This window comes from Metschnikowia bicuspidata (genome assembly GCF_001664035.1).
Source record: "Metschnikowia bicuspidata var. bicuspidata NRRL YB-4993 chromosome Unknown METBIscaffold_2, whole genome shotgun sequence".
In the NCBI taxonomy this organism is placed as follows: domain Eukaryota; kingdom Fungi; phylum Ascomycota; class Pichiomycetes; order Serinales; family Metschnikowiaceae; genus Metschnikowia; species Metschnikowia bicuspidata.
Window position 1 is genome coordinate 1,056,699 of NW_017387732.1, and position 11,558 is coordinate 1,068,256.

The window sequence follows — 11,558 nt, forward strand, 5'->3', positions numbered from 1 at the left end:
AATAACAAACAGCTATTAAATAACGAGCAGCTAATAAATATCAAGCAGCTGTTAATAACAAGCAGCTAATAAATATGAAGCAGCTGTTAATATAAAGCAGCTGTTAATAACAAACAGCTATTAAATAACGAGCAGCTAATGAATACCAAGCAGCTAATAAATATGAAGCAGCTGTTGATATCAAGCCGCTACTAAATACCAAGCAGCTAATAAATATCAAGCAGCTGTTAATAACAAGCAGCTATTAAATACCAAGCCGCTACTAAATACCAAGCAGCTGTTAAATACCAAGCAGCTGTTAATACCAAGCAGCTATTAAATACCAAGCCGCTACTAAATACCAAGCAGCTAATAAATATCAAGCAGCTAATAAATATCAAGCAGCTAATAAATATCAAGCAGCTGTTAATAACAAGCAGCTATTAAATACCAAGCCGCTACTAAATACCAAGCAGCTAATAAATATCAAGCAGCTAATAAATATCAAGCAGCTGTTAATAAGAAGCAGCTATTAATATAAAGCAGCTATTAATATAAAGCAGCTATCAAATACCAAGCAGCTATCAAATACCAAGCAGCTATTAATATAAAGCAGTTATTAAATACCAAGCAGCACAGAGAAACCCCAGTACAAAGACAAGGATACAAGCAAGCAGGAGCCTGCGCAAGCTGCCCGGCCCACCCTCCTTGGCATGGACAAGGAAGCAGCAAGTCGCAAGCTGCGGCAGGAATGGCGCTTTCGCAGACGGCCGAGAGTAGTTTCCGGCACACAGCGCGCCCTCCTGCGTCCGCGCGAACAACCGACCGCCGCCCGGCGCGCTGGGTGCAGGTGCGCCTTAAGCCCCCGTGCCTCGCGACAGAACGAGCAACATCGCACCAGCGTCTTTCATCTCGCCCAAAGCAAGGTCAATTCTATCCTCTGTGTTTTGCCTCCATGACCAGTGTATGTATTCCCGACATTGCGGGGCCGGCATTACGCCCATGGCTCTTCTAAATCCAAGCTCTATTTGCACAGTTCTCTTTTCGAGCCCCGGCGCCAGCGCAGTTGCGGGTCCATGACTGGGACCCATGATTTAGGCCCAGGTTTCGGCCCCAGGTTTCGGCCCGCCGGCGTTTTGTCCCCCGCCCCGGCTTCCCCTCTTTTCTACTAACATGGCCAGGACCGCACGCCACAGAAGCACGAGCCCAGCGGCTCCGCGGCCAACAAAAACGACGTGGCGCAGCAGAACCAGCGGCGCCAAGCAGCGCAGCCCACGGCCCCTGTGGGCAATGGTGGCACAAACAGCGATGGGATGGACGGGCCTGGTGGTTACAAAAACAAAGCTAGCGATACGAAAAACAGAAACCGTGATCGCAGAGACACAAACAGCGGCGGCAAGGACAGCGGCGGAAAGCAAGAAAACAGCGGCGGAAAGCAAGAAAACAGCGGCGGAAAGCAAGAAAACAGCGGCGGAAAGCAAGAAAACAGCGGCGGAAAGCAAGAAAACAGCGGCCGAAAGGGCACAAACACGCGGGCGCTGCAGGACGACGAACAGCTCCAGAAAAGCAGGCCCACGTTCTCGTGGAAGCCCATTGGCGCGTGGGACATGGACCCCACCGCCGACAAGGAGCACGCGTTGCGCGTGACCAAGGACATCGAGAACTACGTGATCGACCACTTCTACGGCGACTGGTTCTGGAACACGGTGTTACCCGTGGGCGTTTCTTTTTTCGCGTACGCGCTAGCCCGCGGCGGGCTCAGCGTGTTGTGGTTGCCCGTGGTGCTCATGTGTGCGTTTTCCGTGTACCGTGCCGAGTTCCGGCGCTTCAACAGGGACATCCGCGACGACATGCAGCGCGTGCACGCGGCCAACCGCTTGGACGACGACTTGGAAACCATGGAGTGGATGAACGCGTTCATGGCCAAGTTCTGGGTCATCTACATGCCCGCGCTCTCGGAGATGGTGTTGTTCCAGGCCAACGACGTGTTGAAGGACCAGGCGCCCGGCTTTGGCATCGAGGCCATTTCGCTCGACGAGTTCACGTTGGGGTCCAAGGCGCCGCGCGTGGACTCCATCCGGCTGTACACGCGCAAGGGCAAGGACCACATCGAGATGGACTGGGCGTTCTCGTTCACGCCCAACGACACGGACGACATGACCAAGAACGAGATGCGCCGCAAGGTCAGCCCCAAGGTGGCGTTGGGCGTGACCGTCGGCAAGGCGTTCATCCTGAAGAGCTTGCCCATCTTGGTGGAGGACATGTCGTTCACGGGCCGCATGAACATCAAGTTGAAGTTGATCGACAGCTTCCCGCACGTCAAGTTGGTGGCCGTGCAGTTCCTCGAGCCGCCCGTGATCGACTACGCGTTGAAGCCCGTGGGCGGCGACACCTTCGGCATCGACATCATGTCCTTGATCCCCGGCTTGGCGTCGTTCGTCAACGGGCTCATCCACCTGAACTTGCGGCCCATGTTGTACGCGCCCAACTCGCTCGACATCGACGTGGAGGAGCTCATGGCGCAGCAGTCCAACGACTCCGTGGGCGTGTTGGCCGTGCGCGTCAAGCGCATCGTGGACTTGAGGCGGGCGACGGGGCTGGCCGACGACGTGTTCCACCCCTACGTGCAGTTGACGCTCTCCAACAACAGCAAGGTGTGCGAGCGCACCGCAGTCAAGAAGAACACCGCGTGCCCGGTGTACTTGGAGACCAAGTACGTGTTGGTCAACGCGTTAGACGGCAACCACTTGTTGTTCAACGTGTTCCACTTGCTCGCGGACAAGTGCGAGGACCAGCCGCTCGGCATCGTCGACGTGCCGTTGGCGGGGCTCCTCCAGGACGAGGTGCAGGAGGGCGTGTCCAAGAACATCGTGGAGTCCGGCAAGGTGGTGGGCCGCCTCGAGTTCGACTTGCGCTGGCACGCCGCATTGCCCCCGCAGGTCTTGGACGACGGCACGCGCGAGGAGAACATCGACCTGGAGACCGGCATCATGAAGCTCTCGGTGTTTGGCGCCACGCACTTGGACCTCTCGCAGTCCGTGATCGGCATCTTGAACCCGTACGCGGAGGTCTACGTCAACCACGAGTTGATCAAGACCTCGCGGGGCTTGAAGAAGACCAACGAGCCGGACTTCGGCGTGACCTTCGAGGCGCTCGTCACCCAGCAGTCCCAGACCCTGGTGCAGGTCATTGTCAAGGACTTGGCCGAGGACAACGTGGTGGGCCGCTTGGACACCAACTTGCAGGACTTGGTCTTCGAGTCGTCGCGCGGCCAGCAGTGGATCACCGCGCCGCCGGTGGTGCCGGGCGGGGTCCCCGCACACTTCCGCATCGGCGCCAAGTGGAAGGCCATTTCCTTGCTGAACGAGCTGACGCGGCTCCACACCGGCGCGCCCATCGGCGGCTTGCGCTTGCACGTGCGCCTGTGCAGTGGCTTGATCAACCTCGAGTCTGTGGGCGACGTGGACCCCTACGTGCGCGTGGTGCAGAGCGGCAAGCTCAAGGCCAAGACGCCGGTCGTGGCCAACACGTCCGACCCCTACTTCAACCAGGTGTTTTTCTTGCCGGTCGCCAACGAGCACCAGCACATCTTGTTGGACATCATGGACGCGGAGGCCGAGGGCAAGGACCGCCCGTTGGGCTCCTGCGCCGTGTCCGTCAAGAACTTCTTGAAGAAAAACGACCAGGGCTACTACTTGGGCTACGACGGCGCCAACGAGGTCATCGAGCAGCCCGTGCTCTACAACGGCCGCGGCCACGGGTCCATGGCCTACTCCGTGTCGTTCGTGCCCACGCTCCCGGTGTACACGCGTGCGCAGTTGGAGAACCTCGCGGAGCTCGAGCGGCTCAAGGCCGAGCAGCAGCGGGAGGAGGAAGCCCGGGCGCTGCGCGACAAGAAGTTGATCACGGACCACCCGGACGACTACGAGTGGGTGGACATGCAGGAGGACCAGCTTCCGGAGCCGCCCAAGATCCAGATGCCTGTGGAAAAGGCCATCAAGTACCGCGCCGGCACCATCACCGTGCGCATCTTGTCGGGCACCTTCGCCAAGCCCGACTACTACGTGCACACGTTGTTCGACGACCACGCGTTCCCCTCGCACGTGACGCCCCGGATCGAGACCCGCCAGTTGACCGTGGCCACCGACGCCGAGGCGTTCATCCGCGACTTGCCCAACCTGAACTTGATCTTCCGCGTGTCCAAGAAGCGCGAGGTCGAAGAGGCCAAGGACGTGGTGGCCGAGAAGTCGTTTGCCACCATCAGCGTTCTCGAGCGGGCCTACCACAAGCCCATGACGTTGCGCATCGACGAGAAGAACTCCTTGTCCGTGCAGGTGGAGTTCGCGCCTTCTGCCGTCAAGTTGCCGCCGTTGGACACCGTGTTGGATGTCGGCCTCCTCACCTTAGATATCTTGGCCGGCGAGAACTTGCCCTCCGCTGACAGCAACGGCAAGTCTGACCCGTTCGTGGTGGTCAAGTTGGACGGCGTCGAGATCCACCGCACCGACAAGAGGCGCCGCACGCTCGACCCGCTCTGGAACGATGCCATCGAGTTCCCCATGTTGTCGCGGTCGCGCCAGCGGCTTATGTTCGAGGTGTACGATTGGGACTTGACGCACGAGGACAAGTTGTTGGGCCGCGCCAACGCGGATCTTTCGACCGTGACGCCCAACAGCTCCACGCCATTCAAGTTGGCCTTGGACACGCAGGGCGTGTTGAGCTTGCGGGCCACGTTCAGGCCCGAGTACGTCCGCCCGGCCTTGTCGTCGAGGGGCGGCTTGCCGATCGACCTCCATGACATTGCCAGCGCTCCATTGAAGATTGTGGGCGGCGGTGCGGGGATCGCCACCAACGTCGTGGGCAGCGGTGCAGGCATGATCTCCGACGGCGTGGCCAAGGGCGGGCATTTCTTCAAAGGCTTCGGCCGCCTGCGCAAACGCAACGACAGCGAGCAGTCGGGAGCCCTGGACCAGCCGAAGCAGTCTATGGATCAGTCGTCCTTCCAGACAGAGACCACGCGCAACACCAGCGCCACGGCCGCCGACAGCCAAGACGACGACACAGAAATCGAGGACGGCTCCGAAAACGATGCCGAAAACGAGAAGCAGGGCAAGAAAGACAACCGGCAAGCCGCGCCTCCGCCGGGGGAGCAGATGAAACACAACCGGCCGCCCTCGCTCGACGGGGCCGTGCCCAACATGGTGCCGGAATTCTTGCCTCCGCCGCAAAAGCCAAACGAGTTCCAAGGCCATCGGCGCGGTGTCAGTACCAGCACAGACATCAGCTCGATTCACCTGGGCTCGTTTGGGCCTAACGGCATTCCGGGCAGAATCAACATTCTCACGGCCACAGGCTTCAAGTCGTCGTCTTTGGAGATCAAGACCTCGGTGGTGACGTCCTTCAAGACCAAGGATGTACACAAGACCAGGGCCACCAAGGCCGTGGACGACGTTTTCGGGTGGAACGAGACTTTCGCCTTCAAGGCGCCGGCAGATGCCATTTTGTGTTTCACCGTGCGCGAGCACCACCATTTTGGGAAGAACCGTGTTTTGGGCAGTGCCGAGCTTCGGTTGCTGGAACGCGTGGACTCGGACTCGGTGCTTGCGCTCCAGGTCAGCGGCGGCGAGTTAAAGGTCCACTTGAGATACATGAAGATCCAGTCGTGAGCGACCAGATGAATCTTGCCCAATGAAGAACCTGTTTGTGGAGCCGACATTTGATTTTTCCAGCGCCGACAGGCGAGGATTTGGATTTTTGACAGGACCAGCTATCAATTGGTCCCATGTCTTTATTCAAAGGGCTCGCTTTGATTAGTACGGGCCAATGACTTTCCCAGCTGCGGGTGCTACATGACTATGGGCTGTAGAGCTAGAGACCAATCAATTTTTTGTAATATATAAACCCTAGCAAATTTGACTTAGAACTGCAATCTTGCCGAAGGCTCGAAAGTGTGGTTCCAGCGGTGACCCGCTGAGTATGTAAGGCAGGAGAGTCTTTTGGGGAATCTGTTCTGATGTCAGCTATACAACCCAATCTACTCTTCAACATTCTGATGATATAAGAGTTGTATTCTAGAACCACATAAGCGTGCTTTTCCCAAAGGTCTACTGACTGAGCGTTATCTTTCGGTCGCCCATTCCATGATCTTCTGATTCTGGAATCCAGAGTAGCTTTATGGTCTCTCAAACTTCATACATTCTCATCATGCCATTTCGTGTTTCTTTTCGAGGTTAGTGCCTATCATTAGACAAAATGACTGCTGGAAAGTATGGGTAAGAGTCGCCTGCCTGCTCTGATCTTCTGGCGTCAGTTGACAACCCAAAAACAAGCCATCTTATTTTTCTTTCTTTTTGTTTTTCAATCTCAAGCTTTTAGATTTCATTTACCACAGCTTTCTCTTCGGCCAAAGCTTTAGAAAAGAAGGCTCTCCTTTGTTACGGGCCAAATTTGCTATAGGCTACTTCTATGCAAACCGATTGGATTTCGTACCAAACATGACCCTGGCGCTTGGGTCCGACAGCTTCATTTTCGAATGACTTCCTAGGATGGAATCTTTATCTTTTCCTGCAGTTGGGTGTCTTTTGATATCTATGACTAGTGGTTAGACCTCGATTCGTTCTTTGCTTGTTACTGGAAACAACATGCATGACTCGATCTTATGCACTACAAGAGGACCGTCAGTTCAGGACCTGGCATCCGCAATGGGTTTGAGTTATATAGATTCCTTGCGCTTGAATCGAGCAGTCAACTCAGCATTGTCTACACGCAGAGTCCTATATCGGCCGGATATCGGCTCCATGTCGGCTTTATTGCTAGCCTCATGATCAAGGGTCTGCATACGGCCGTCCGCTGATGGTCTGGGTCAGGTGCCATGATAAAAAGAGTCTTGAACCGTCCAACTAAAAATCAGTACATGCCCCAGAATATCAATTAGAATCCAGCCAGCAACGGAATCAATGATATGGGGTACAAATCAAGGTGTGACGTACAGCCAGACGCGTGGCTCTAATTGCGACGCGCAAATCAACATTGGGACACATTACCCATGATGCCAGACTTGTGGCGAGAGCCAGTTCGGATTTTAAAACGAGCCGCCACGCCACTCGGATATAAAGACCGTTTGTTCTGAAGAAATTCAGTTGATCTGTTTCACCCACTAACATAGCTCATATCATGCCGCGGGTTTATTAATCACTCTCATACTTCACCACGACTTCTCGTACACCAGCCCATTTTCCAAGCGGTTTTTTCTTCAGAATATACCCAAACCAACTATAGCCTAGGAATGCACATCCATCAAATTACCCACAGTTGAACCACAAGACATCAGGGCTTCCCCCAAAAAGCCCGCCATATGCAGTTGCCACTCGCATATATACACCCGCACGTGCTGGGCGTGACTGTTTTTTTTTCGCCGGCCCCGGTGCGACGGCAGAAAACCCACACCTCCCGCGGCATCCCCTGCACTCCCTGGCTGCGAGAAAAAAAAAATCCGTGAGAATTTTACGCACTGCTTGGAAAATAATTCATAGCTGTTTTATTCTATCCTCTCAGAACTAGACAAAAATGAGCCAGATTGTATGTTACCCCTAGATTTCAAAGGATCACAAGCTGACTGATGAATGCACAAGCATGTCCCCTATTATTGGGACCTATTCTGCTTCGTGCTTGCGCCACTGGTGTCTTTCGCCGGAACTCGAATGTATCCACTATGAACCCAGAGAACAAAGCTAAAGATATGTTGAAGGGTTTATCCAAAGCAAAAGGAAGTAAGGCTTGGAGTTGACATACATTGCCAGCGGGTAATGGAACCAGGGATGAAAAGCGTTCACAAAAAGGCGTCTCTTCCCCATGCATTCCGCACATTTCTTTTTGCTCCACCCGTCTGCGCCGATGCATGTCGCTCAAACATGTTTCAGTTCAGTTTCAGCGAAAGCGGGCGCGTCAGTAATCACCAGCATTATCCGCTTGACACTTCAAATGTTGATTGTATACTAACTCACCAGGCACCAAAGTGGTACCCATCCCCAGACTCTGCTGTCCCAAAACAGGCTAGAAAGACTGCTCGCCCTCACAAGTTGCGTGCCTCGATTGTTCCAGGTACCGTCTTGATCTTGTTGGCTGGTAGATTCAGAGGCAAGAGAGTTGTCTACTTGAAGCACTTGGAGGACAACACCTTGTTGGTCACTGGCCCATTCAAGGTCAACGGTGTTCCATTGAGAAGAGTCAACGCTCGTTACGTGATCGCCACATCCACCAAGGTTAACATCGAGTCCGTCGACGTGTCCAAGTACAACGTTGCTTACTTCGCCAGAGAGAAGACTCCTAAGTCCAAGAAGTCCGAGGCTGACTTCTTCAACGAAGAGCAACCAAAGAAAGAGATCAAGGCCGAGAGAGTCGCTGACCAAAAGTCTGTTGACGCTGCCTTGGTTGCTGAAATCAAGAAGACCCCATTGTTGAAACAATACTTGTCTGCCTCTTTCTCCTTGAAGAGCGGTGACAAGCCACACTTGTTGAAGTTCTAAATGACGCAGAGAGCTTAAACACTCATGCTACCTTCTCTCTTGTCATTTTGATCTTTGAATCAGTGTAATCCTTTCTATGTATATTTAATACACTCACGAAACAAAAGTCGTCGTAGCAGGTGCTCCTTCCTCGTAGAGGCGTTGTGATGTTCTGGCACGGAGTATTGGAGCAAACTACTGCACCCACGAGCACAAGTACTGTGTTATCTACTAGGTTCTACACATTTTTCTCGGTGATTGGAAATCGTGCATTCTAGAGTTTTGAATGGCCAACAATGTCTATACCAACCAGTAGCATATGCTTATCAGCAGATGGTATTGTTCATAGCAGGACCTAGACCTTGGTAAACGGATGTCACGTGACGGAACTGGTGGCGAGAATTTCGAGCATGTTCCAGCAAAGAGCGCGGCACGTGACGTATGGCACGTGGGAGGGCTTGGTCCCCGCCGTTCATCCGGGAAAGAGATTGGGGAATAAGAAATGGCAAATTTCGTGAGGGAGAGCTGGAGCTGTACGTATCTACCAAGAACGTATTAGACACCGTATGTCGGTATTTTTGGTACTACAGGTCATACTACACAACACAGTGAATACAGTAAGCTGGTATTTTTGGCAATACATGACATCACATAAAACATAAGCTAGTGGTGATCATAAAAGTATAGATCACAGCATTCGGAAACTAGCATCAGTTTCTGCCGATCATCCCGAAAGCACCTACTTCCTTTATGCATGTCTGTTGTCGGTGCCGTCAAATATCTTGGCGAACCCCTAATGAAATGTCGTCCAACATCCAGATATTTCCCCATTAAATTCAAGTACTATAAGTACCAGACTTATCCCCTATGTCATTCCAAACTTGTGATCATATAGGGCACGAACACGTATGATTTCGGGGGTCCCTCACAGTTATTATGCAACTTGACAGATGTCGATCCGCGAATCGACCGCCTGATTTCGCAGCCATACTTTGTTAGGCCGCCGACTGCAAAAAGTCACTTTTTCTATATAAACAGGTGTTCGCTCCACCCTTTGCAAACCCTCTTACATCACTCCCTTCTTCACGAACATACGCTCCATCATGATTGCACAAGTGATTTTTTGCTTCAGACTCATCAATTGCGTTTCGCAAATCGCCGCGCTCTGCCTTACAGGCTATTTTCTTGTCGTGCTCCTTATTGAACTCTCGGTCCAGGCAGAATCTGCCACCATGGACTTGAACGCTGTTCAAATCGAAGAATACTACTCTGGCCCCTCTAGGGCTAAGCCTGAGATTCAGACTCTTGGTGGGAACACTAATGCTGATTTCATCTCTGTTCAAATTGCTGCTGCCTCTGCTGCCTTTCATCCCGGATATTCAAAGGCCACAGAAACAGACTGCTCTACTGCCTTCTCTCCATCAAGCGACGGTAGCTTTTTGGAATTGTCCGACGGGGACACTGGTGCTTCTTCCGTTCTTTCTTTCAATTCAGACTCTAAGCTTGGCTCCTCGGCTGGTGGTATCTTTATGAAGCCAGCCGTAGTTGTAGACTGCACTGAGACTGATGAGATCAAAAGAACGCAAGGAAACTTGATCCCGGACAATAATTCTATTTTCAATGAGGAATCTAAGATCTCCAAAGTAGAAACCGCCGCTCTGCTGCCTGCCGCTAACCCAGATATTGACATGGAGTCTGGGTGGCAAGTTCAGGGGAGAAAGCGCAGAAATTGCCGCAAGAGGACTGGCACAAAAGTGGAGACAGTTTCTGGGACTTCTGGAAAGAAACTCACCAGTGAGCCAGAATCTCCTGTCTCAAAATCTCCTTTTTTTAATAACCCTTTTCTGGTTTTGGCCAACATCGATGATAACGACTACCAGGAACCACGCCCAAGCAGACCAAACAAGAAAGTTCCTGGAAAGCTCGAACTCTCTTCCCATGAAAATGTGACTCCTTCCAGCTCTCTGGCTATGGACTTGACTATGGGAAACCACGAGGTGATGAACCTGACTTTAGTGACCAATACCATGGACATGGCTAGTGAATCTATTGATGAGAAAGATCTGGGACTCAGCCAAGCAACCACTCAGATGTCGCTTCAGGAATCTATCCAAGATGTGGAAGAGGATCCACATATGGGCTCCAAACAAGTGAGAACTACCGTTGAAATGTCTGATAGTCTTGTATCTGATATATCTCATGATGGTTGGAAAGTTCAAGGCAGAAAGCGCAGAAATTCTCGGAAAAGGCCTGAACCAAGCGTCATTATGGCAACAACAACGGGCCCAAGGAAGGGTTCCTTAGGGTCGAACCCATCAATGAAAAATCCCTCCTTTAATGTGAATCCTTTCCTGGTGTTGGCCGAAATAAGCGAAGAAGATTTTCAACAAGCTACACCAAGAAGATACTTATGTCTCAAAAGCTGAGACAATTGCTGGTCACTGGATCAATGGACACCCCCGTGCTACTGATAGCCGCTTCGCTCGTAGACTGATAATTAACGGTTGAAACAGGCCGTTCTTTCTATCTCTTTCGAAATCAAAAATCAAAAAATCAAAAAAAAAAATCAAAAAAATCAGAAAAAGACCAAAAAAAATCAAAAATACATCTATGGGGTCTTTGCCTTTTCGATGTTTTCTTCATTCAAAAGATATATAGCAATAAATATAACTCTACATTTACAATTCACAGGCAAGTCTTGGTGCTGGATCACAAGCAATTTACAGTCTTTCTTATATTCATAAAGTTTGCAAGTGTTGCACCATGCATCAAACTGCAGAAAAACTTTATTGAATAAACCGCCTTCTCGCAACAAAATCATCAGTATAATCGTGGCGAATGTTTTTCTTTCAGGTTTTTGATAGTCTTCCTGTGTATGAGATTCCGTCTTCAAATTGAGCTACGGGGCAAATTTATTGATGAGAAGCTTAAATCCTTTGAGTTCAAGTAAAAATTCGCAGCTCAGGGAAACAGCACACGAAAATGCAGAGAACACTTTGGCCAAATTTAAATTGATACTTAATTACGGAATCTCTCATATTGTGGACTTGGAAGAGCATAATAAGTGAAGCAGAG

General features: G+C 51.6%; 3 protein-coding genes across 3 annotated transcripts; all 3 read left to right on the forward strand.

Moving 5' to 3' along the window:
* The first annotated feature begins 919 nt into the window (after positions 1-919).
* On the forward strand, positions 920-5,909 carry METBIDRAFT_31073 (uncharacterized protein). The gene has a single exon (XM_018855764.1). It carries the CDS (start codon positions 1,293-1,295, stop codon positions 5,643-5,645), a length of 4,353 nt encoding a protein of 1,450 aa, XP_018712619.1. The 5' UTR covers positions 920-1,292; the 3' UTR covers positions 5,646-5,909.
* Positions 5,910-7,545: 1,636 nt separating this feature from the next.
* On the forward strand, positions 7,546-8,504 carry RPL6 (60S ribosomal protein eL6; the record flags this gene model as incomplete). Its single annotated transcript, XM_018858731.1, has 2 exons — positions 7,546-7,557; positions 7,986-8,504. The coding sequence occupies 2 exons, from the start codon at positions 7,546-7,548 to the stop codon at positions 8,502-8,504; spliced, it is 531 nt and encodes a 176-aa protein (XP_018712620.1).
* A 2,050-nt stretch (positions 8,505-10,554) lies between these two features.
* METBIDRAFT_31077 (uncharacterized protein) lies at positions 10,555-11,036 on the forward strand. Its single transcript, XM_018855765.1, has one exon. The coding sequence runs from the start codon at positions 10,574-10,576 to the stop codon at positions 10,907-10,909; it is 336 nt and encodes a 111-aa protein (XP_018712621.1). The 5' UTR covers positions 10,555-10,573; the 3' UTR covers positions 10,910-11,036.
* Positions 11,037-11,558: the final 522 nt, after the last annotated feature.